Genomic DNA, 24562 nt, shown 5'->3' with positions numbered 1-24562 from the left:
TCTATCTCTAATTCTGTCTGATCATCCTCCATGAGTGTTTTTCCACGAATTTCGGTCCGCTCTTCTTTCATGTCCACAGCCAAAAAATGGAGTGTCTGTTTGTTCTTTGAATGTACATGCTCCCGTTGTTTTATTTCTTCACTTTGACGCCGGCCTTCTAGTGTTAGAGATTGTTGAGAAGACATGGCCTCTTTCCTGATTCCATCTTCTGCGCTTTTTTTCTCTGTCAGGATTTCAAACGTTTGCTCTTCGAGGGAGTCTATGCGTGCTTCTTTCTGTTGTTCTTGAGGTTGAGATGTATTCACAGAGAAAGTGCTTTTGACCGCAGATTCTGCCAATGCCCATTTGCTGACCCGAGCTTTCATTGAAGTCAGTCTCTCCTTCACAAAAAAACGAAAGAATCGTCATTGTTTCTCTTGAGTAGAAGTAAGACTTAGTAAAAGTCGTAATACCGGACTGTTACAAGTCAAAGTGTCCTTTGAGATTGAGGCTGTTACATACAGCCGGTATTGACGTGCGTCCTGGGCGATCGATCACAAGTGGACAGCTCCAAGTACGTCTGCGCACACCTGGCAAAAACGTGGTCTCCACATGCGTCTCGGGTGACCACTTGTGATCTGATCTCACCTCCCCGCTATATATACAGTGCTGTGAAAAAGTATTTGCCCCCTTCCTCATTGCTTATATTTTTGCATATTTGTCACACTTAAATGTTTCAGATCATCAAACAAATTTTAATATTAGACAAAGATAACCCGCGTAAATACAAAATGCAGTTTTTAAATGATGATTTCATTTATTAAGGGAAAAAAGCCATCCAAACCTACCTGGCCCTATGTGAAAAAGTAACTGCCCCCCCCCCCCCCCCCCCCCCCCCCTTGTTAAATCATGAATTAACTGTGATTAACCACATTTTTTGGAAAGCTGAGTTCAATTTCACTAGCCACACCCAGGCCTGATTACTGCCAGACCTGTTGAATCAAGAAATCACTTAAATAGAACCTGTCTGACAAAATGAAGTAGGCTGAAAGATCTCAAAAAGCAAAACATCATGCCGAGGTCTAAAGAAATTCAAGAACAGAGAAACAAAGTCATTGACATCTATCAGTCTGGAAAGGGTTACAAAGCCATTTTTAAGGCTTTGGGACTCCAGCCAACCATGGTGAGAGCCATTATCCAGAAATGGAGAAAACTTGGAACAGTGGTGAACCTTCCCAGGGGTGGCCGGCCTACCAAAATTACTCCAAGAGCACATCGACAACTCATTCAGGAGGTCACAAAAGAACCAAGAACAACATCCAAAGAACTGCAGGCCTCACTTGCCTCAGTTAAGGTCAGTGTCCATGATTCAACAATAAGAAAGAGACTGGGCAAAAATGACGTCCATGGGAGAGTTCCGAGGCGAAAACCACTGCTGACCAAAAGGAACACAAAGGCTCATCTCACATTTGCCAAAAATACATCTTGATGATCCCCGAAGCTTTTGGGAAAATATTCTGTGGACTGACAAGACAAAAGTTGAACTTTTTGGAAGGTGTGCGTCCCGTTATATCTGGCGTAAAACTAACACAGCATTTCATAAAAAGAACATCATACCAACAGTCAAACATGGTGGTGGTAGTGTGATGGTCTGGGGCTGCTTTGCTGCTTCAGGACCTGGACGACTTGCCGTAGTTGATGGAACCATGAATTCTGCTCTCTACCAGAAAATCCTGAAGGAGAATGTCCGGCCATGAGTTCGAGACATCAAGCGCACTTGGGTTATGCAGCAGGACAATGATCCGAAACACACCAGCAACCTCCACCTCTGAATTGCTTAAAAAAATCAAAATGAAGGTTTTGGAATGGCCTTGTCAAAGTCTGGACTTGAATCCAATTGAGATGCTGTGGCATGACCTTAAACAGGCCGTTCATGCTCAAAAACCCTCCAATGTGGCTGAATTAAAACAATTCTGCAAAGAAGAGTGGGCCAAAATTCCTCCACAGCGATGTAAAAGACTCATTGCCAGTTATTGCAAACGCTCGATTGTAGTTGTTGCCGGCAAGGGCCTAATAACCAGTTATTAGGTCTAGGGGGCAATTACTTTTTCACATAGGGCCAGGTAGGTTTGGATAGCTTTTTTCCCTTAATAAAATGAAATCATCATTTAAAAACTGCATTTTGTATTTACTTGGGTTATCTTTGTCTAATGTTAAAATTTGTTTGATGATCTGAAACATTTAAGCGTATGCAAAAAAATAAGAAATCAGGAAGGGGGCAAATACTTTTTCACAGCACTGTGTGTGTATATATATATTTATATATATAATAGGTAGATAGGTACATCATCTCCCTTCGCAATAATCAAATGCATTGTTGTTTTTCACCTGAATTTGATTGACTTTCTATTCATCAGACCACAAATGAGACGAGAATGAGGCTGGAAAAAAACGACAGAGGATATTTTTTCGTATGGGTATGCTAGTTTTATTTTGTACCAATCCGCCACTGAAAACAGTCCCCAGCAAATGCACTGTTTGAGTAACGTTTGATTAACTACCACGGTGTCTGGCCGTTTTAGGAAATGCTTTAGGTAATGCTTTAGGTATTTTTGAAGACTTCAAAGTCTTCAGTAGGAAACAGTGGGCTTGGAGCTGAGAGCCAAGGGACAGGGTAGTGAAGTCGGAAAGAACTGACAGACACACAGTTGGTTCGGGTCTTTCCATGGGATTATTGACAATAACAATGTAATGTGTGTATATATATATAGCATATCCCAAGCATTTAAATGCTTTAAATTTACATTTTTGGCTTACGGCCATACCACTCCGAACACGCCTGATCCCGGAAGCTAAGCAGGGTCGGGCCTGGTTCGTACTTCGGGATCAATAAAAAATTTCTGATTCTGATTCTGATTTAAACTGTCAGCCTTGGCGCTTAGTACCGCGTTACTTTGAATGACGTGCGCACAGTTTGATGGTCGAGGGCTGTTTTCGCTGTGCTCACTTGAAATCTGAAAATAAGATCACGAGGACGTGACAGGAGGATTCTGTAGAAGCCACTTGTGGTCCAATATGCAACTTGCGCAAGTAAGCGGATACTTCTGGAAGCCTCCGGCGCGCATACACTGAGAATGGACTTCTCACACGTAGGAGACATTACGGTCCAGTAGGTCAACTTTTCAAATGAAAACCCTCTGCGTATCTGTAGATTCTCTAATGAGGGAGAAGGAATATATGTACTTTTTGGAATGTCTAACTAATAAAGAAAAAAAAATGGACTTACCATGAATTTTTTTACTTCGTCTTTGTTCTCCTCCATCTTCCTTTGGGCTTTGACCATCTCCCCCCGGGTGTTGTTCATCTCCGCGGCAGCTTTCTCGATGCGAGCCTTCACCTCACCCAATGTCAGAATTGTAGTTCTTGCGTCTTCCAGCTTCTGCTCAGCCTCCTCCCTTTGCCGTTGCATCTTTATCCTCTCAATTTCCAACTCACCCCTCTCCCTCCCGGTCTTCTCCAGCAGCTGGTCAAGCTCCCGTCTCTTTTTCTTTGCCCGAACGTTCATCCATTTGACTTGGCTCTTTTCTTCCCGAAAGCCCCCCCCGGTTTGCTCCGTGCCCTCTCGCACCCTGCGCAGCATCTTTCTGATTTCCTCTACTTCAAGAACCACTTTGTTATCGGTGCTTGCCTCCTCGAACAGGTCTTCTTCATGCTGTATTGTTTCTCGGTTTCTGTCAACCCGTTGAGTCTTCTGCTCATCAAATCTGTCCTCCTTGTCCACCTCCAGCACCGGCCCGTGCCCAGTTTCTTCCTTCATCTTGCTGACCTCTTCCTTTTTCCTCCTGCTCATTCTCATCATTTTTGCCAGGTCCTTCTTCTTCAGCTCCATCTCGGCGCCCATCACTTCCATCTCTCTCATCTCTTTCTTTGTCCTTTGGAACGTCTCGTCCAGCTGCCTCTTTTGCCTCTCAGTGCTCTCCCTCATACGCTTCAGTGCGTCCATTTCTACCTTGGCTAACTGCCTGTCCCTCTCGATGTCTCCTCTCTCCTTCTGTATTTTGACTTTGAGTCTGTCCAGCTCGTCTCTTTCCGATTGGACCCGTGCCAACTCCATGGCTTGCTTTTGCCCCTGCATGTCACCCTCCGTCCCTGCTCCCCCCTGTGTCACCTTCACACCCACATCTGCGTCTTGTCTTTGCCTCTGAGAGCCAGATTTGGTCTTTTCCACCGGTCCCGCCTCTGTCTTTGGCTCCCGCATCTCTCTCGGAGTAACTTCCAGTTGTTGTTCACCGGCTTCCAGCGCATCCCAAAGTTTCTCCATCTCTTCGTGGATTCTACTGAGTTTCATTTTCACAGTGTCAGGGGTGTCTTTTCTGTCTTCCTGCTTCGCTCTGTTCTCCATCTCTGGGACTGTGGCTTCCTGCATCTGGACATCGCTTTGAATTTTTGTCCACCATTGCTTCATCTTGTTGTTATTTGCGTTCATTGTACGTTTGGCGTGCTCAATTTGGTGTCTGTGATGTGAAATACCCTCTTTATTTCTCTTTAGCGCTTGCTTTATGTCTTCCATGTCTTTCTCCATTTGGTCTTTTGCCTGCTTTGCTTCAAGCACTATTTTCGTATATTTGCTCATTTGACACAGCAGACCCTCCATCATCTCCTGCTCTCGCTTTTTCTTCTCCGCGACTTCTTTAGGCTCTTGGCTTTCCTGCCATTTCGTCCTATCATACTTGATCACTTCCAGCTTGTGTCTCTCAGCGGTGATCTCATTACGTCTTCTGTCCAGAGTTTCCCTCTCTCGGTCTATTTCAGCCCGCATTTCCAAAAGGTGCATTTTTTCTTGGGCGGCTTCCTTTTTATTCTCCTTGAGTCTCTCCGTGATATTTTCTACCTGTGATCTCAGCCTTTTCATTAACAAGCGCTGCCCGTGTTTCTCACTGTCAGTGTCCTCCTGTCGCCACTCCGTCTTTGTCCTCAGGTAGTCGATTTCATTTCTCTCTCGTTGTGTCTCTTCCCAAAGTTGTTCAATCTCCTCCAACACTCGACTTGTCAGTTGTCTGTGTCTCTTAATATTCTCTCTTTTGGTTTTTACGTCGACTTCCTCTAATTGCTTGGTGTTTTCCGTTGTCCAGTTGGGTTCTGTTTGCGTCGTCCTGCTATTCTGTTGTCGTTGCTCTGTTGGTCAACGAAATGGGCAGAATATCAATTTGTCACTCTACACTGCACCTTATATTGTGTTAAACCAGGCCAGACAAAACAAATAGTTTTGAGATGGTGGATCAACTAAATTGGGGGGGGGGGGGGGGGACACACATTTCTAGCATTGTTTATCCTCTTTAGTGACACCAAAAAGAAGACAAGTAGGCCAAAGAGAGACATACACTTTTCACAAAGTAGCGACAGGATGTAACAAAAAGGAAAGGACATGTCTGTTATATCAAGTAGGTACCACATTTCATTTCACAACAGTATGCTGACATATTTTTGTTTTTTAATTTTGTCTTACCTAAAGCGGCCTTGGGTTCCTCCTGTGAGAGTATCTGGTAGAAGCCAGCTTTGGATTGTGACGCCCCTTCTTCCACAACATCAAACCGCTCCCTCATTCGTCCCTGCATTGTCGGAGCCTCTGCAACGGTCGCCTGCTGCTGCGGCATCCGAGCCTCCGTGGCGGCTCTGGGTGGTCCCACCCCAGTGCCTATCTGCTCCCTGAAGTCCTCCAGGAAGGCGTCCACTGCAAATTTAATTTGGCGGGTCACGTCTCTTGTAGGGGATCTTAGGTTGCTTGCTGCCCATTTGCAAATTTAACAAGGACAAACGTTTTCAAAGGTATGTTTTCACTTCATCAAAATGATGAAATTCAAACTTGCGAAAGCTGATGCATCTCACTGAGAGATTGTTTTTGAGTAACTGTACATTATTGGCTACATTTAAACGGGGGCAGTTTGAAGGCATGCCCTACCATATAATGACCATTCATAGGTATAAGAATACACATACGTTTGCTGCCGACAACCAACCACCAAATAATTTCTAGGAATAAACTTACCACTGTCTCCTGATTCAGCCATGTAACCACATTACATGTTCGAAACAGATGTTTCCCGTGAGATCACCGACCTAAGTAGGAATAATCAGGTCAAAATTAGAATTTAAAAAAATTTAAAAATCATGTAAAACTTGAATCACGCAATTACTTGCATTCGAACAGGCCCATTTATTAAATATTGCAAAAATATTTGGAAGTGGATGAATTTATTATTTTTTTTTCCTTACCTCCGCTTCCTTTTGTCTTGAGGTCCCAGAAGACTTGGCACATTTGAGAGAGAGTGCAGTGCTGGTCTGCTTTAGGTGTTAAACTTTATGAGGTGATGAGGCAGGCTGGCACTTTTATCTTGGGAAAAAAACCCAAAATGTACATCTCCTCCCTCCACACGTTTGTTTACCACCACGTCCGGTTGTCAGATAACTGTGACACCCAGTCAGCGTGTGTATGATTGGGTGGCAGGTGGCGTTTTGGGTGGCGACGCCTCTCGATCTGTGAGTCTGGTCTCAGCTGATAACGTCAGCGTCCATGTTTGGCTTGGTGTGGCTCCCATACTCGTACATGGATTATGTATACACACAGAAAAGGGATGCCAGCATTCTCTAAGGTTTTGATACTTTCTCAGTGGCATAGGATGTAGATTTTAAAAATTACTTTCCTAAAACATATACCATCAAACATTTGGTGAATATGAAAAATGTAATTGTACAGAAGCCCTGAGAGGCAAGTGAGAAAAAAAAATATTCTGGTGATCCAAATTGTTTTCTCTCTGGTGCTCATGACTTAAAAACAAAAATCTTTCTAAGTCCCTTCTTTTTCCCACATGGGAAAGAAAGTTTTTTCCAGGATTTAAAGTTACTTTTTTTTTTTTAAGTCCTTTTTAGAACATGGGGCAGTGGTACACTTAAGCCTCTTGTGGCCGAAATGAGCATTACAACAACAAACACATGATCCTGGAAATTTTTTTTAAAGAACCTTTTCTTTAGTCAAACACGGGAGAGAAACTATTTATAACTTTTTTTTTTCTCACTTGCCTCTCGGGGCTTCCGTACAACTGTCTTGGTTTTCAATGTAATCATGTGTCAGGTGACTGACTGACATGTTCTGCATGAAAAGAGGGGCATCTGGGAAAATTTGGGACAATAATTGGGCTGAATCTCACTCTTTTGGCACTGGCAAACACCTTTTTGTAACATAGCATAGTTTCTAAAGACCAATACGAACACGACCCACGGCAACAAAAAACTTTGTCGGGAGCAAAACATGTCAGTTAAGTGCGTTGACTTGATTTGGCCCGTTACTTTTACACTGAAAAGTTTCATTCCAAACTACCACTTCACAGCCTACTTTCACTGCCTCCTGTGGATGAGCAGTTCACCCAGTCCTTTAGAGAATTCGGTTATCTTCTGAGCAATATACTAAAATGTCAGTGACGGACATTACGACCACCTTCTCGCTACAGATGAGCTATGCACAGGAATTAAAACATGGCCAGGGTGTTTTATGCGTTTCTGCTCAGTGTATGCCACCCTTGCACTGTAAAGATCATGTTTACCAAGTTTGAAACTCCTTTGTCATGACAGCTTTCAAAGATTGATGTAATTATCTCAGCGTAAACTACCAAAAAGCAGTCATATCGTTTGAAGAGGATCCATCTGGGCTTTGCACACTGTAGAGGACAGCTCCAAGCTGCCAGTGGTGGGAAGTTACGAAGCATATTTAGTCAAATACTGTACTTGAGTACAAATTTGAGGTACTTGTACTTTACCGGAGTATTTCCACGTCATGCTACCATGTATTTCTACTACGGGAAATATTGTTCTTTTGGCTCCACCACATTCATTTGACAGCTTTACATTAGACCTGTTCTTAAGTCATAAACACAGGACAGAAAACAATTTGGACCAGATGACCAGAATATATTTTTTTCTCACTTGCCTCTCAGGGCTTCCGTACACTTGCAAAAGTTAGTTATCACAAGTAATGTAGTTACTTTTTCTGACGAGATTAGATTAAGAGTTGACGTAGAAAATGTGAGTTTACAGAATATGATGCCTTGTTGTAGTACATATATATGTATATATGTGGAACCATTTTTTCACCTCTTCTTAAGTCATAAACACAGGAGAGAAAACAATTTGGACCAGATCACCAGAGTATTTTTTTCTCACTTGCCTCTCTGTAGTAATGTAGTTACTTTTTTAATGATTTAACCAGTAAGGAACACTGGTGATATACTAGTGCGTTATTGTGATATCCAACTTTTTAAATGCCGCCTTTGGACATATAAACTTGACTCCAGTGGCTCCAAGGACTACAGACTCGTGGCACTGACCTCCCACATCATGAAGACCATCCTGCCTGTGGCCATCAAACTGTTCAACTCCTCCCTCTGAGTGTCAGACAGAAACAGACAGGAAATCTGGACCTGCTTCTACATTTACTACCTCACTATTACATATTCTTAAATGTCAGCGCAATACATATATAGTCATACACAATAGTGCAATACATACATATACATTGCTATTGTATATATTTTTTACTTTAATTTTTCTCTTAAATATTTTTTTTTATATAATATTTCTGATTCTGATTCCTGACAGTTTCCATTTGTAATCACGTTCACACCACTGAACTCTACTCAGCAATGCAGGCTACACAAACGCAACAGATATTTGTTCAATGCCTATTTATTGACGCCTCCACGGGCACTTCACTCAGTCAAAACCAACTGAATTATTTTTAATTTCTAATCTAATGTAACTAAATCTAATGATGGAGAAACACCTTTCCTGGTAAAGCTTTGGTGCAGTGTTGAAAAAGCAGAAAGCCGGTGGCCAAAATCAAATCTCCATATTAATTATGAGATATTTAAAGATTCGGGCTTTTTGTGTTCGTAAAGTGTTCGTACTGGGAAGTTGATGCACCTCAAAAAAAACCCCAAACAAAACAAATATCCGCTGATTTACAGACGTCTCTTTCACAATGTACGTCGGGGGGGGGGGGGGGGGGGGGGGGGGTCTTTTTGGGCCAGCGTGCATCACGTGACGGACCCCGAAAGTTGTAATTACACGGTTTGGCCGCTTTGTTGTTCAAAGGGCTTCAAAGCCCTGGGGCTTGGCTTGGAAGTGGGTCCCTTGCCCCCCCCACCCCCGCCCCCGCCCATTCCGGCATTGCCATGGCATGTGTGCCCTGGGTGGCACAGGCACAGAACATTATTGACTGACCCTCAAGAGTGTGTTGAATGATGTGTGTGTTGCGCGCGCTTACCGCGTGTGTATTTGGGCCTTTTTCCATGCGTGGCAAATATTGATTTGGTGTGCGTGTACATTTCTTAACTAAATCCATAAATCCATTAAAGTCAAAGATTTGAGTAAAGTCGAGATGGGACCTAAAGTGTGTTTTATATTTTTCATATGTATGTTTTTTTTTGGGAGGGGGGGGGGGGGTATCCTTCTAAACTTTATCACTGGTGTATTATTGACACCCGCACGGCTCTTGTGTCATTTCCCATTTCCGACTGCTCGTTTGCTCGGAGCGGGAGGAGTTGAGTTTGCGTGGGTTTGATTTAGGGAGCGGCCCTTCTCCCGTCGCTCTCCTCCGCGGCCGCATCAAGACGCAAAGGGGCAGCGCCGGAAGGTGGACCGTTGCACCTCCAGAGTAAAAGCATGAGCTGTCCGTGTCCCCTGGGATGTCACAGCACAACGGCGCAGTCCTACGTGGATTCCTGACGTCAGTCGCAAGTAAGTATGTGTATGTTTTTTTTTGTTTTTTTTTAACTGAAAAAAGAGTAAGCCAATGTTTCCAAATGTGGTCTTGTACTCATAACAGAGGAAACAACACGAACGAATGACCGGAAATGTATTTTGAAAGAATTTTTAAAAAAGCCCACGAGGGAAGCATTCAGGACCATGTTGTTACTGGGACCCTACAATAGTATTGTGCCGTTAGCTGTCAACTTTGTGTGTGTGTGTGTGTGTGTGTGGGAGGGGGGGGGGGGGGTTGACACCGGAGGTCGCTGCTCTCTCCGAGCCTGTCAAAGTTGACGTCCACGGCATCTCCACGGAGCACCACCAACCAACGGGTGCCCGGTCGCTTCTGTCATTGCGTCGGTCGGTTCCTGGAAAATATTGCTTCATACTCCCATTGACCCCCCCCCCCCCCCCCCCACACACACACACACACACACACACACACACACACACACCGCTGGAACAGCTGCATCAAATCAGCCAGAACAGAAGACGGGGCAGTACAGGAAGGAGCCAGTCTTCCTTCAAGTTAAAGGAGGGAAGCGTCGCGCTGTTGGGCGGAACGGACCAGTGCTCGATTTACGGGGGGGAAAAAACAAACACCCAGGTTATTTGAACGACACACTTAAGGACAATACGATGCGCCATGTTGCACGCTGTAATGTAAATGATTTTGTTGCGTCAGCGGGGCCTTTACTGTGAAACGTGCAGCCGGATGTGACGTCCACCCCCCCCCCCCCGCTCCCTCCCACCCCCCACCCCCCCGCGACAGCTAACTTTACGCTGATGTCGCCGCACGAAACACAGTGTTCAGCCCTCCCAGCATCGCGTCCGTCCAACTCCTTCGACAGCGACCGGGGGGGACAGCTCTCCGTCAGACGGCCGTGAAACATGGAGTTTTTTTCCGTGAAACGACGGGATTAAACGCGCTGGATTACTTGGATACTTTTCCTGACAGTCTTTATTTTTCTCCCCCCCACCCCACCCCGTGGACACTGGGACACTCCTTGATTTTTTTTATTATTTTTTTATTTTTATTTTTTAGTACGCTGGATGTGTACCGAGTTCAGCAGGGATCCAAGCAGACATTCCCTGGTGGTTTGGTAAGTTAAGACTTTAGTGCCCCCCCCCCCCCCCTTCCTCCCTAATGATCGATTGGTGTGAGTTCCTGTTGGAAAAAGCCGTAAGAGACTGTAAGGAGGTCTCCTGTGCGCCGGGCTTCACAGGCTCGGCTCGGCTCGGCTCAGTCGCCCATAGGAGTCACCCCTCAGGCAGGAAACAACATGGGTTATAGTGCGTATGTGTGGTTGTAGAATTGCACTTGTAATAATGGAAAAACTCAGAGTAGAGCATATACAGGCAACACTGGCATTAGTATTCCAGCGTACTAACACCAGCGCTTAAACTTAAAACTCAGTCCTTCATCAAACCACAAAAAAAGGGCTGTGTGTCATCAGCAAGTTTGTTTTGTGCCATGAATTATTCCTAACAGTGGGCAATAACAGCTGCCCAGGGGTCAAAGCAGGGGGTTGAACTGTCATGTCCAACCACACATATTTTTTGTAATAACAGTATTTGGAAAGAAAGTTCTGAGCACACATCTTCTTTTGTAAATGTAACAGTGAATGCTCTTTTTTTTTTCGTTTCGGGGGGGGGGGGGGGTTCTCTCTGGAAAAAGCCAAACAATTGGCACTAAAAATCAGCCTAAGAATTATTGCTGTTATTCTGATTATTTTTACAAACTCAGACTTTTCCATATGGGGCCGGTCGCTGACAGCAGTTACTGACTATAATAATTCCTCTTCTTGTTGTTGTTTTTTCGCCTCAGTGCATAGGAAATGGCAACTGCTCTCAGTGGCCGAAACCCTGGCGGACGTGGGCCAAACCGGAGCAAGGGTCGGATTCTCGGCATCATTGATGCCATCCAGGACGCAGTGGGGCCGCCCAAGCAGGCGGCCGCCGACCGGCGGACTGTGGAGAAGACCTGGAAGTTCATGGATAAAGTTGTAAGTGGGGGAGCGATAAACCCATCAGGCCCTTGTCTGCCAGATGGTAGCGGGGACAGCCGCTTGTAGACGCACAGTGAAGAGGTGGGGCTAATGCTAATGGGGTGCACATGTGCTCCCTGGCCATATGTTCTCATGGTGTACTACATTCACTCAAGTGTCTGGTTTGGTGGCCCTCGTGGCGCAGCTTGGCTGGTGCATGTTTGTTGAACTTCGTTTAAACCCAGTCCTAAAACCTAGACGTGAAAGCAAGCAAGCGAGCACTCAGTGGGTTTTCTTTGCCGCAGGTCCGCCTCTGCCAAAATTCCAGACTCCAGCTGAAAAACAGTCCGCCGTACATCCTGGATATCTTACCCGATGCCTACCAGCACCTGCGGCTCATACTGGGCAAATATGAGGAGAGCCAGAGACTCACGCAGCTCAGCGAGAATGAGTACTTCAAGATCTACATCGACAGCCTTATGAAGAAATCCAAACGGGCCATCCGGCTCTTCAAAGAGGGAAAGGAGAGGATGTATGACGAGCAGTCGCAGGACAGGTAAGGGAACTTTTGATTCATTCAACTTTTTTTCTTTTCTCACTTGACGGGGGCTTTCCTGGGCGATGGTCTTGACCTGCCTTGGTCTTTTACTAGAGCACCACTTTCGAAGCGAAGACAACCCCGTGACTGGAAAGGGAGTTGAATGGACAATCGGACAGCGGTTTTAATATGTTTCAAGGTTTGTTGATGATTTAAGGATTAAAAGGGTCCCCCTAGTCCCAAGGGGGCCCTGTGTTCAGCCGTCACTGCCCCTCTCAGAATGATCTCAGGCGTCGCCGTGCTCGTTTCCTTGCTCACGGACGAGCGTGGTCGCAGAGGCGAACTGTATGAAATCCGGGGTTTTCGTCAGCATTTTCTGACAGAAAACAAGGTTTTTTGGGTTTTTTTTCCGTTCCATCAAAACTAAATCAACCTCCTACATCGTCAGTTAAATCCACGACTCGCCCACCTTCCGTTCAACATTAACTTTCAGAACCAAAACCTGTGCGAGGATATCAAATTTCACGAGCATTAGATGGTTCTGGAGTTTCGCCGCGTGCGACAGAAGCTTACAAGCCATGCGGCAATTGTTGACAATGCGCAGCCTCATGATCGCGATTAATACCTCAACACGGGTTGATGGCAGAGGTACCATGATGACGACGATGATGGTGATCCTAAGTGAGAGGTTTGTTGTTGTTTTTTTCTCCATTCCGCCAAGGTTACAGGAAGGACACCCAGCAGTTCTTGTCCTCCCCAACGCTGCGACATAACAAACGCAGATTTAAAAAAAATTTTTTGGTCTTTAACCGCCTGGCATGTCGCCTTGACTTAGAGTCAGCCTGCTGTGCCATCATGATGTGTCAGACCATGAGCCTGACTGACTCAGATTACAGAGGGAGCGGGAGGAGGCGAGGATGGAGGGTCGGATGGGAGACGGGAAAGCAAAGCGCAGGCACATTCAGCAGAAAATATATATATATATATATATATATTTATTTTTTTGGTTTATCTGTGCGTAGCAGCCAAATGCAGTTACACTTTATTATTAATTTTTTTCCTTTTCGCTGTGTGCTTTATCTCACAATGCATTGTGCTTTAAAAAAAAAAAAAAATGCATTCACGCACAAATTGTGTACTGGGCTAGTGGAATTGCTGACAGGAAGTTAGCCGTTATGACCCCAGACTTCAACAATGACCCAAACACATTATGATCACTTGGTATTGACACTGGGAACTGCTTAGTACTAGTTGTCGCTACAAATCAATGTTGTTTTTTGATGCTTTGTCCAAAAAAACGGAGAAAGAGCCAAATTTTGGGAAGCAAATTTTGCCGAGGCCTTTGCGCGAGAGAAGAGCTCGAGATAATTGAGGGCGAGGGGCAAGGCTCCGCTGATTCTCAGGAGCTTTCTCTGATTTGCCATGTGCAAGAGCAGAGGGAAAATCCCCATGCTCTCTACATCCTGTTCATATATTTCCTCTCCGGTTGAGCTCTGAAGTAGTCGCCCAGCAGTTTTTTTTTTTTTTTTTTTTTTTTGATGTTTCTGTGTGAACTCTTGCTCTTAATTCTTCCTCTTTTCTCTAACTTCTCGCCTCAGTCATTCGTTTTCCTCTAAGACCCCCCCCCCCCAAAGCTCCCGACAGGCTCTCTTGCTGTTGTTGGCCTAATCTATCCACAGTGGAAACTGTCATTCACAGTGTTTGCAGTCGACGCGACACATTGCTGCTGTACTTACAGTGAAGGGGGGGCCTTGAATTATTTTGATTTTTGAAACTGAATGTCAAAGTTGAGTTTTTTTTTGTTTTGCTAACAGATACTGGTAGTTACATGATATTTGAGATTCAACCCAAAACTGCAGCTCACTTCATCCCCCACAGAAACACGAAACTAACCAGCCTCTCACATTTTAGAAGTAGGTATGAATGTCACATCCCCGACTTTTAACACAGCACCGTTCATACTTTACATTATACGTTTAGAGTCATTAATTCTGAATTAATTTTTGATGAGCAGTGAGAGAAGCGCAGGTGTTAAAGCATAATTAGTTGAGAAAGGAACCCCCCCCCCCCTCCCCCCAGCCATGTCACCCTGCTTATTCCTCCTGCTTTAATGAAGTCTACAGCCAGATAAGGGATCCTTTGTGCCACTGGTGGCCACTTTTTTCTTTTTTTTTGATTTTTGTCAGTTCATCAGTGGCTTGTGGTCCATTGAGGGCCGCTGGGAGGCCCCGCCCCTTCTGAAATTCCAGTTGTGAAACACATATTTTCATGGGAAAATCAGTTATGTGTGTATAAATCTTAAGTTGTTACTATGACATAAATCATACGTTTTACCAGAAAACACGCGATGACGCATTAAAAAAAGCGCCGCCTGCAATATATGTTTGGCTTTTCCTGGTGGCCCCTGATTGGTTGACACGGCACCAGAAAATAAGTGGATCTGGGGCGGAAGAAACGTTGCCACATTGGGCGATTGCCCACCCCCCATTTAGGATGGTTTTGTGTTATGTTTTTATCACGTGACAGTAGGGCCTTCCGAGATTTAGTAGCCCCACCTAGTGGAAAGGTCACACCACGCCACCGCGGATCATTATTTAAAGCGCTACCGGATGTTGACTTTGATTCATTTATATATATATATATATATATATATATATATATAAAAAAAAGTTACAAATACAGTAGGTTATCCAGTCGATGTGCAGCACATGGGCACGTTATTGCATTACTGGCGAAAACAATATTGTAGCACTGTTCCAGGATTTGATTTCATTATTGACTGGTGTTATTGACTTTATTGCATTTGCTTTTATTACATTAGGGCGAGCTGTTACATTGTGGGCAGGTGTTGCCGGGCGCCACAAGCATGGTTGGCTGAAGGAGGCCCGAGTGAGAAGTGTTCAGAACCTCTTCTTGAGGCGGCAGGGTGTCTCAGTGAGCAGGAAGGTTGTCCTTCAATTTAGAGGTCTCGTTTTCAAACTCGGTTGTCTGCAAGCTTCCTCCCTGAGGAAGGCCAAAAACACTGAACCCGACCAGCCCCAGGGGTGCTGTTCTGTGCCTGACCCAGGTATAGAGCGCTGCAGGGATGATGTACTTTTGTAGGCAAAGCAGGAAGTTAGCATCCCCCCTGGTTCCCTCGACTAAAAACCAATGGGATTGTTACATGGATTTTTGGATTATTGCAGAAAATAAGCTCTGTGGCAAAACAAAAAGTTCATGACTCTGACGTGTTTTGTTCAGCAAGATAATTTCACTAATGAACGCCACTTTTATGATTTTTGAAGCGTAAATGCAATCGCCAGAAGTAAAAAGCTAACGTTAGGCTGTAAAGGAACTACACCGCGGCCGCATTACTTCGACGTCACCACCACTAAGCTTCACTTTTAAGAGAATGTAGATAGATATAGATATATAGACATATAGATATAGAGTATAAACACAACGAGGCTGTGAAGGCGGACTAGTGAGTAGATGACTTTACATATTCGGCGTGAAGACTTTTAATGTCCGCGACGACCTCTGTCGTCTCATTCAGCCGCTTGTTAGCAACCCGCCTTTTTTATGACGCGTCAAAAGCTTCAACATTCACGAGTGGGGGTATCTACTGATGTATTTTATGTCGTAGAGCAAAATCTGTTAAGCTTGTGTGTAACCACAACCCCGTTCAAAGAAAACCCGTCGACTTCGAGACGAGGGAACGGGAAGTAATTTGCGCGTTTCTTGAAACCGATGATATTTTTCTTCATGAAATAAATTGTACATAGAAATAATCCGCGATCACAACGGCATTTTACTTATTTCACTCTACACACTAACTAGCTGTGGGATGTGAGTCAGGCCCCAGGATCCTTTACTTGTCATAAACCTGACCACAAAACAAAACAATGCAGTCAAAGCTAAAAGAAAACTCATTTATGTAATACTACACAATGAATCCCATCCCTCTCTGCTGTCTTTCATTGAAGTCTAATCTCTAGGCAACCAAAAACCCACAGAAAGCACAGTTTGGGATTTTTTTTTTTTTTTTTTTTAAATACACCAAAACATTTCAGACACCATGTTCAGGCTTGCACTCAGACATAGAGACACGTCCTTCTACGCGTTATGTTGCTGTGTGAACACGGGGGTTTCATGCTCAGGTTCACTCAAATGCTGGATGTCTGTGCCGCAGTCTCTGAAACTCTTAGTTGACAAAGTCGGATTATGAGACAATGGGCTCCTGGGCACGGGCGCGTAAAAGGCCCCCGCACCCCTCCTACACAGGAACAAGACACCCAGGCTGAAAGAGACACAGCTACGAACAACGCGACCGCGTCTCTTTTGTAGTGGTTTTTTGGGTGCGTGGTAGGCCTGTTCACTAATCCATCCATGCTTGTTCATTTCTGATAACAGCTACCCTCATCAAATGATTCAAGAACTGGGTGTGCGAAGAGTGGGAAATGTGCATGTGTCACCCAAATGTATCGCTTTGAATTCACATTGCACTGGATTTAACTGCTAGTCCTGTGTTCCGGTAAACATCAGCGGAGCGTCAGCAAGGAAAAGTCTTGTTCCGAAGTGGGAGGATGTGAGGAAACCCCTCGATCCTTTTCACCAGCAGAGTTTAGAAGAATAATGTTTTACACGGCAAGAAGACGCGTCGGAAACAACAAATTCCCTGCCGAGGAAGCGGCGGAGTGATCTCACATGTGGTATCACATCTGTCTCCAGGGACATGGGTCCCCATATGTGGCCTGCTGTGCCTTTTTGTGGCACAGCCGGTCTAGCACAAGTGTGTTTCATATGCTTGATTAACTGCTGTGATCACCCCCCCCCCCCCAAAACCGTTCTTCAGGGCTGCACCCTGTCACAAGCCATCTGATGTTCATGCGTCACACCCCACCCTTCCTTGTCTTAGTATCCACATCGGACCACCTGATCCCTCGTCCCCGCTGCATCGTTCTTTTCCACATGCTGAGCAAGACAATAATTGGGAAATGAAAGGATGGAAGGAAATTGCAAACAGCTGTTTGTAAGACGAGTTGACTTTAGGTTACTTTAAACGCTCATGTCTCTCTGAGTTAATTGTCCTTTTACCTGAAGGTACACCCTGAAAAACTACGAGCCTCCTTTTGAATCAAAATGCCCAACAGCCCCTCAAGTCTTCAGGCTGTTTTTATTAAATTAGACAAATTAGTTTCCTTGGCATTTTTTTTTCAAGATCCTTTTTTAATAAGTCATTTCCAGACCAAACTTTTGGCTCCATAACATCTTGGTAACGACTGAGCTCCTACTCTCTGCATTTGACAGAAATTTGGCAATACCGCTTCCACCGTGTATTCGGGGCTCGATTCTCACGTGAGATCACGTGACCTCGCGAATTCAGCTGAGGTTCGCAGAGGTTCTCATCGCGTTCTCACGTGACGCGAGAGCGCCGGTTGGCGCCGGTAATGCACCTGCAGGAATGAGCCCCAAAACCAGGGAATGAGTTAGCATTTTACACTTTCCGGTTCCCTCGTCTTGAAGTCATTGGGGTTGCTTTTGGTTCGATGAAATAAAGTCTGTGGTTACACACAAGCTTAATAGATTTCCACGTTTTGTTCTACGACATAAAATACGTCAGTAGATACCCCCCACTCGTGTATTTTGAAGCTTTTACGCGTCTTAAAAAAGGCGGTTGCTAAGAAGCGGCTAAATGAGACAACAGAGGTTGCCGGGGACATTTAATGTCTTCACGCCGAACACGGAAAGTCATCTACTCACTCGTCCGCCTTTACAGCCTTGTTGTGTTTATACTCTATATCTATCTGTCTATATATCTATCTATATTCTCTTGTAGGCTTTTCCTACAAAAATACACCATCTCTGCAGCACTCTATTGTAAATACAGAGCATGAAGTACAGTATGATTATAAACCATTTCTCAATTGAATTTTGAGAACTACTGAACTACTGTAGGCTATCCTGATATGTATACTGTTACCGTGATATAAAATTACATGTACCGTGATAGATTTCAGCCGCAAGCAGAGGGATCAGTGTAGAAGATGTGTTTTGCTGAGTGTGGGAAAACTCGTCACTTCCTTATACTTGGGATGAGGTGCACTATAGTCAGTCTGTCGTGCATGCTGGCAATTAATGGTCAAAGCGGCTGATCCAATCCTTTATTCGGCCAGCTTCATCTTTTTTTTTTTTTCTTCCCCGGGATGAAAACTGCAGAGAGATCTGCAGCCACTGTATAAAATGACATTGACAAACGCGAGAGCAGCGGCTTTCATAACTCGCTGCCGCACAGGATCAATTCGCCCCGGGAGTCATGTCATTTGTCGAGGCCGAGCTGTAAAACATGAAGTTTGCCTTTGCCTTTTTAGATGAGCCCTCTGCCTCTGCTTTAGGAATCTCCCCCCGCCTTTTACGGAAGGTCCGGTCAACTCTTGGGATCTTTGTGTCTTCCAAAAAGGCGACCCCCCCCCCCCCCCCCCCCCCGCGCGGAAACAGACGTTCGCGGTCAATGAAACAGCTTCAAGTAGAGTAATTGCATAATTACAGCCCTACCGCTGAAGTGCTCGTTTGTGTTGGTGTGCCTGCTTGCTGAGCTGTACGTCAAATGTTGCTGTGCTGCCACAGTGCAGTACGTTCCATGTCCCTCTCTCCTCAATCCGTCAGAGGTTTTGTAACTTTCTGCTGGGACCTGCAGTGACGGTGGCGACTCTCAAACGGCAGTGTTTTCCGGCTTTAAGAATGAACAAAGGAATGGTCTAGGAATTATATCCCGTAGTGGGCTGAATGTCGTCTTTTTCTAGCAAATACCTAATTTGTGATTTGCTGACTCTGGCAGTACCAAGGTGCTTAGTCTAATTGCCAGTTTATCATTTTTTATTTTTTATTTAGAGGGGTGTTATTTTACTTTGAGGCTTGCTTTTTAATCTTCCTGATTGGAAGTTGAGCCACTCGACAGCGGTTTACCATAGCTTTTTATCAAAGTCAACCAATTTTTTTTTTTAGATCAGTAGAAGTCTGACAAGCCTTTCCCGTTGACATGGATGAGTGAAGTGCTGCTTTTGGACACTGAAGCAAAAAGATGTGTTGTGAAGATCAGACTGTATATGAAGCTCTGGGGGTCTTTTAGCTCTAGCGGCCTGTAGCGTGACCGGCAACTAGCCGCCGCTCGCCTCAGCCACAGACTTTATAATGTTCCCGGTGCATGAAGAGTTTATTGTTGGGCTCAAATGGAAGATTTGCTGCCCGTTGCTTTGATAAATGTTCCGTAAAACCTTTTAAAATGCCTGATTCCCGTTAGCAGTGCAGGGCTGTAGGTGGATGGATGGAAGTGGTGTGGTTAGTGGCGCACGTCCTCACATGCCGGTGCGTCGTGGCGAGCAGCCGGTCTTTGAAGTGATGATGTCACGCGTTCCCATGGAAGGCTTTAAGGGTCTGAGCCTGCCCAAGATGAGTAAGCTTCCAGAAAGTAGAACCATCTGGGGAGGAAGTTGAGCACCAGAGGAGGAAACCAGAGCGCTTCAGTCAGGAACCAAGAGGCGCAGAGCACGGGGGAGGTGTGTGTGTGTGTGTGTGTGTGTGTGTGTGTGTGTGTGTGTGTGTGTGTGTGTGTGTGTGTGTGTGTGTGTGTGTGTGTGTGTGTGTGTGAGGTTCGTTGCTAGGCTTACTCACTGCGCTCTGACTAAGGTTTTGTCTCGATCTGCTGACACACATTGTATGGAATGGACACGGAGGAGTATTCCCTCCATGACTCAATGAACTTAAAAGCCAATATTTCACAAACTCACTCATGACATTTACTAAACTGCTTTGAATGTTGCCAGTATATGCAAACAACCCCCTTTTTTAAACGGCTGCGAATGAAGGATTACAAATGCAACCTTTGTCACCTCTCACTCACGCAAACCTATAAATGGTCGCATCTCCACGCTTTCCTTCCCACAGTCCAAACATATGTAGTTCAGATGGTACTGGATATTTGAGGTCGCTACTGATATATTCGGGGGTTTAAAAAAGGAAAAAAAAAAGTTGGTTGGCATCAACTCATAACATACACAATCAGGATACAGATCCCTTACATTTACACCGAAGAACCAAGATGCATACTGAGTGGGCCATTTTACAGTTGAAAAATCGACTTGTCTGTCCTCTCTGGTGGACAAACTGCAATGGCGGCGCTGTTTCTAAATGACCTCAAACCTGGTTTGGCATTTTCTGTATTGCAATTTGTTGTTACTTATCGGCCGACGTGTACAGAGATAACGATATATACTGTATAAATCCACAATAAGCAAAATATCAGACGATATATCAGCCTGGATTTGTCGTAATAGCTTTAGTTAGGTGAAAATTTTCAACTTGTTTTCAAGTTTCCATAGGAGTGGGTGTCGTAACCTCTGGTCCAAGGCATGCTGGGAGAAAAATGCCTCCGCAACAGCGATCAGTCTGATATACATACAGTAACAAAGAACGTAAAAGACATGGGCTACAATACGATTCGGGGACGGTACTTTACAATGCAGAACGATCCGATTTGATGCAGTTCGACGCAATCTGATACAGTACTCAATGCTAATGTTACTCTCGTGACGTGAGACCTCTCGTTGACCTTTGACCTTTTCACAAGAGTGGAGACGCTGTGCAGAATTGGCACCAAAGCCTCAGTCGAGCGTTTTGCAACTTTAGAATCGCGCCGTCGACCCGGTTCACGGTACGTTTCAAATCGACCCGGGGGTCCCCGCGTACCGATGTGGCTGAGTCTTTATGGTACGTTTTGTCACGCATGTTCCTATATTAAGTAATAAAGACTAAGATGAACTGGACTGGGATTCTTTCAGAGAATTTTCTATCAGACTCTCAGCATTAGCTAGCATTTGAGCTATAACTGTCGTTCCCTACTGTATGTCTCTATTTCCACATAGAGAGAGGGGGCGGGGGGGGTGTGTGTGTGGGGGGGGGGGGCTGTGATTTTCTCCTCCTCACCCATCCATTATACAATCAGTGCTTCTGAGTCAGCATGAATGGGCTACGAACGAGAGTCTTCATGAACACAAGCTCTTATTTTCCCCTCATTCTTCACCTCCCCTGCTTTTTATTGCTCTCGATTGATGGCTCCGGTGTTTTTTCCTCTTCATTTCAAATGAATTCCTTTTTAAGAGCCAATTCTCCCTCTTCTCTCTGTCTTAATGGACGTGTTCTGTAGCCCCTTTTTTTTTTCTGCCGCAAATGAGTTGCCTGAATAATTGATGCTAATAACAATCCTGCGAAACAATTAAATCGGCGACTCCACCGACTGAGTGCCCTTCTCCACCCATTTGTCCTCCGTGTTTTCACCCGACCTCCCACCACCTCTCCTCCCTTGCCTCTCTGTCACCCCCCCTCCTCCCCCCCTTTGGCTCATTCAGTGTGGCGGCGGAAGCAGCACGTAGGAGATCTGATAGGCATCTCATCTGTGTGATAGTCCCTTTTGTGAAGCCATTACAGTCCCTCGCGGCCCCTCTGCTCTCACCGTATCTCTGCCGTCAGCCTGCACGGTCACACCTAAACACAAACACACACATTGAAAAACAAGACTGGCCCCTCCTGGCCCTGCTGGATCAAAGCGTGCAGCTTTTATTCAGGTGTAAATCTTGTACTAAGGGCCCCTTTACCCCCTTTCCCCAGGTGTATGGTTTTTAATCCACCCTTCTCCCCTCCCTTTCTTTCTTCTTTTTTCCAGGGATCCAGAAACATTTTCATTGTTACCCCCCCCCCCCATACGAGAGTAATCTTGCAGTCTAAGGGCTCAGAAAAATGTGACCTTACTGGTTATCAAAATGGCAACGACTTTTAGTCTTATAGTGGCCCAAATGTTGTCGAGGGAATGGCGCAGCGTCACAGTGAGCCAGAGAAAACAGCAGTGTGTGACAGAGGATAGGGATGTCGCTCAGGTGACAGGAAACCAGTAGGACTAGAGATCGTGGGCGGTTGAGCTGCGCTAGTGCAGGTGTTACCACAAAAAAACAAAAAAAACAACGCGAGGCCCTTGTCAGCAAGTTTGGGCCTTTTTGTTGTATAAGCGTTTGACTGGAAGATGATATGTTTTAGTTTTTTTGAGTGAAAGGATCGGCGGACGCTTGTTTGTGCACAGGACAGAGCCATCGAAGGATGTCTGTGTAAACAGCTATGTGTTAGTGAGCCAGCAGTTTCTGGCCACCCTGCTCTGCACACTCTGAGTACATTAGCCTTAATGAACAGGCCGGCCTTCCTGGGGGCGCTTGTCAAACGAGGCGCATTACATAACCAGTCTAATGGCACGGGGCATGGCAAGGACACATGAGGAAGTCTAATGAACCAAACCGTGTAGGATGCTATCGCAGGGGACACAATGTCCAAGTCTGTCCAATGAGATGCTAAAAAAAACAACAACCTATTATCTGTCTTGACGCAATAAGCAAAGAGTACAGTATGCCAAAAATGACATACAAATGCATCATGAGGGGGGTTCAGAGATGAGCCCTCCTCCACAACAAGGCTGGAAGTTGAGTCCAAATCACAACCATTATGTAAGCATCTGCAGCCTTTCCCTCCGCATCCCAATGGAGAGTGTTTTTTGGCTGGTGCTCTGGTTAATTAGAGGCCTAATGGTGACTGGAGAGCATGAAAGCATGTGCGTGAAATTACTGAGACGGGCTTGGCTCTGTCAGTGCAGGCACACACACACACACACACACACACACACACACACACACAGGCTGGAGTGTGTGCTACCACCAAGGCATGGAAGAGTGATTCTCACTTATCCCACTTTAAACTGCTGTTCCCCTCCTTTTGCTCTTATTCCAATCACTGCTCTGCCAGCGCGAATACGAAGACGAGAATGCACCTGGTGTTTTGGCGTTGTGGTGTATTATTTTCCCGATCAGCTTATGCCTCTTGCAGTCGCAGTCACCGACTGAGTCATATCACTGTCACACACCACATGCGCGCGCGGTCCAGGGCTAGCGAGTACACAGCGTCTGCTAATGTCGTAAGTAGTTGGCAGATGCTATTTTCACCCAGGTGTCAATAGCCAGCGGTGCTATTTTGCACCCCAACCAAGCTGCGACCGTTTCACAGGGTTAACCACGTGTTAGAAAGACAAAAAAAACAAAAAACGTTCACTTTTTATCCCACTAACTTCCTGACTTCCTGACACCTATTTACTAAACCCCTGCAGCCGAAAATAGACGAGCGCGGCCGATGCTGAACACCCGTGCATACGCTCACGCCGAGTGTGAATGGCCGAACAGCTGCCACGTGACTGCCCAGGTGCAAGTAGAGACGTTTGACCACCGAGCAGCATTGAGAGTGATTGTAGTCTGCTATCACCGAAAGAACACATTGCAATCATGAATGAATCATGCCCGCCCCACTTTGCAGCTACCATCCAGTGTATAAAACAGACTGTATTACAGCACTGAACTGCCACACAGTACCTTCAGCACGAGTCAGCAGTCCAATGCATCGCAAAAGACAGGTTTATCTGAAGAACAAGTGCAATGTGAGCTCCTATATTGCACATTAAGCCTTTCTTACTGCTTGCTGGTTGCGCCGCAGCCCCACCTCTTCCCGGCAATCGTGCTGAAAAAACAACAAAGTGTCTTTTGAATATCCAATATCAGGTCACTCTAGTTTTTGTGTGTACGAGGAAGCATTAGCGATAGCTGTGACCGCCTGTTGAGTCACAGCAGCCCTCAGGGCAGGGAGAAAACCCCAATGTGCAATTTCTACATTGGAGAAGCAATTTCTTTCAGCCGCGCTTTTAATGTGAGACACAGGAAACACACTAGTCCCGCTGAAACTCTGATTCTCTCCCCCCTCCGAACTTGACCTTGATTTGAATAAATTATCATGAGGAATCAGGCTTCTCAAACCAGAAGGACTTGAACTTAACCATCGCTGCATGTGGGCGTTGTTTTACATAGTATAAAGTTAAGTATAAAAAAATAAGAGATTATACGATAGCCACCATTGCTATTGTGTATTTATGTGCAGTATACTCTGGCATTACCGCGAAACGAAACCCCCTTTAGCACATGCAATTCAACAGTGCTCTCTCTACAGTTTTAAGCTTTCAGTTTGAGCATTTCCATTTTTGCATTTTTTTTCTTTTGTTACTTTACATTTTCAAATTTTAATGTCACATTTTAAATTTGCTTTCTAAGTTTATTTATGGCCCAGGTTATTCCTAGCAGCATAGTAAAATAATCATCTTTTTTTCTTTCTTTTTTCTCTTTTCATTTTCTATTTGGACTTTTCG

At 45.1% G+C, this 24562-nt stretch overlaps 2 protein-coding genes across 2 annotated transcripts in view; one reads left to right on the top strand and one right to left on the bottom strand.

Moving 5' to 3' along the window:
- Positions 1-1649: 1649 nt before the first annotated feature.
- LOC139295528 (golgin subfamily A member 6-like protein 22) lies at positions 1650-6328 on the bottom strand. The gene is made up of 5 exons (XM_070917721.1): positions 6253-6328; positions 6026-6096; positions 5486-5764; positions 3266-5154; positions 1650-1712 (listed from the first exon to the last, which is right to left on the bottom strand). Exons 2-5 carry the CDS (start codon positions 6045-6047, stop codon positions 1650-1652), a joined length of 2253 nt encoding a protein of 750 aa, XP_070773822.1. The 5' UTR covers positions 6048-6096; positions 6253-6328.
- A 4510-nt stretch (positions 6329-10838) lies between these two features.
- cblb (Cbl proto-oncogene B, E3 ubiquitin protein ligase) overlaps positions 10839-24562 on the top strand; it is a 42132-nt gene continuing 28408 nt past the window's right edge. The window contains exons 1-3 of the mRNA XM_070917220.1: positions 10839-10880; positions 11606-11783; positions 12071-12321. Coding sequence (XP_070773321.1) covers positions 11616-11783; positions 12071-12321 — 419 coding nt within the window. The 5' untranslated portion in view covers positions 10839-10880; positions 11606-11615. The remainder of the gene's footprint in view (positions 10881-11605; positions 11784-12070; positions 12322-24562) is intronic.

This window comes from Enoplosus armatus, chromosome 13, assembly GCF_043641665.1.
Source record: "Enoplosus armatus isolate fEnoArm2 chromosome 13, fEnoArm2.hap1, whole genome shotgun sequence".
In the NCBI taxonomy this organism is placed as follows: domain Eukaryota; kingdom Metazoa; phylum Chordata; class Actinopteri; order Centrarchiformes; family Enoplosidae; genus Enoplosus; species Enoplosus armatus.
The sequence above is the reverse complement of the archived record's forward strand: the minus strand, read 5'-3'. Positions and strand labels throughout refer to the sequence as shown.

Bases quoted from the DNA above. Each gene is read 5' to 3' on its own strand.
- LOC139295528 (XM_070917721.1), bottom strand. From the start codon at position 6,047: ATGGCTGAATCAGGAGACAGTG. The intron at 5,765-6,025 runs GTAAGTTTATTC...GCAAATGGGCAG, and splicing joins GGCTGAATCAGGAGACAGTG to CAAGCAACCTAAGATCCCCT. The intron at 1,713-3,265 runs GTAAGTCCATTT...ATTCTCCTTCAG, and splicing joins ACGAAGTAAAAAAATTCATG to GATTTTCTGGTAGAGAGCAG.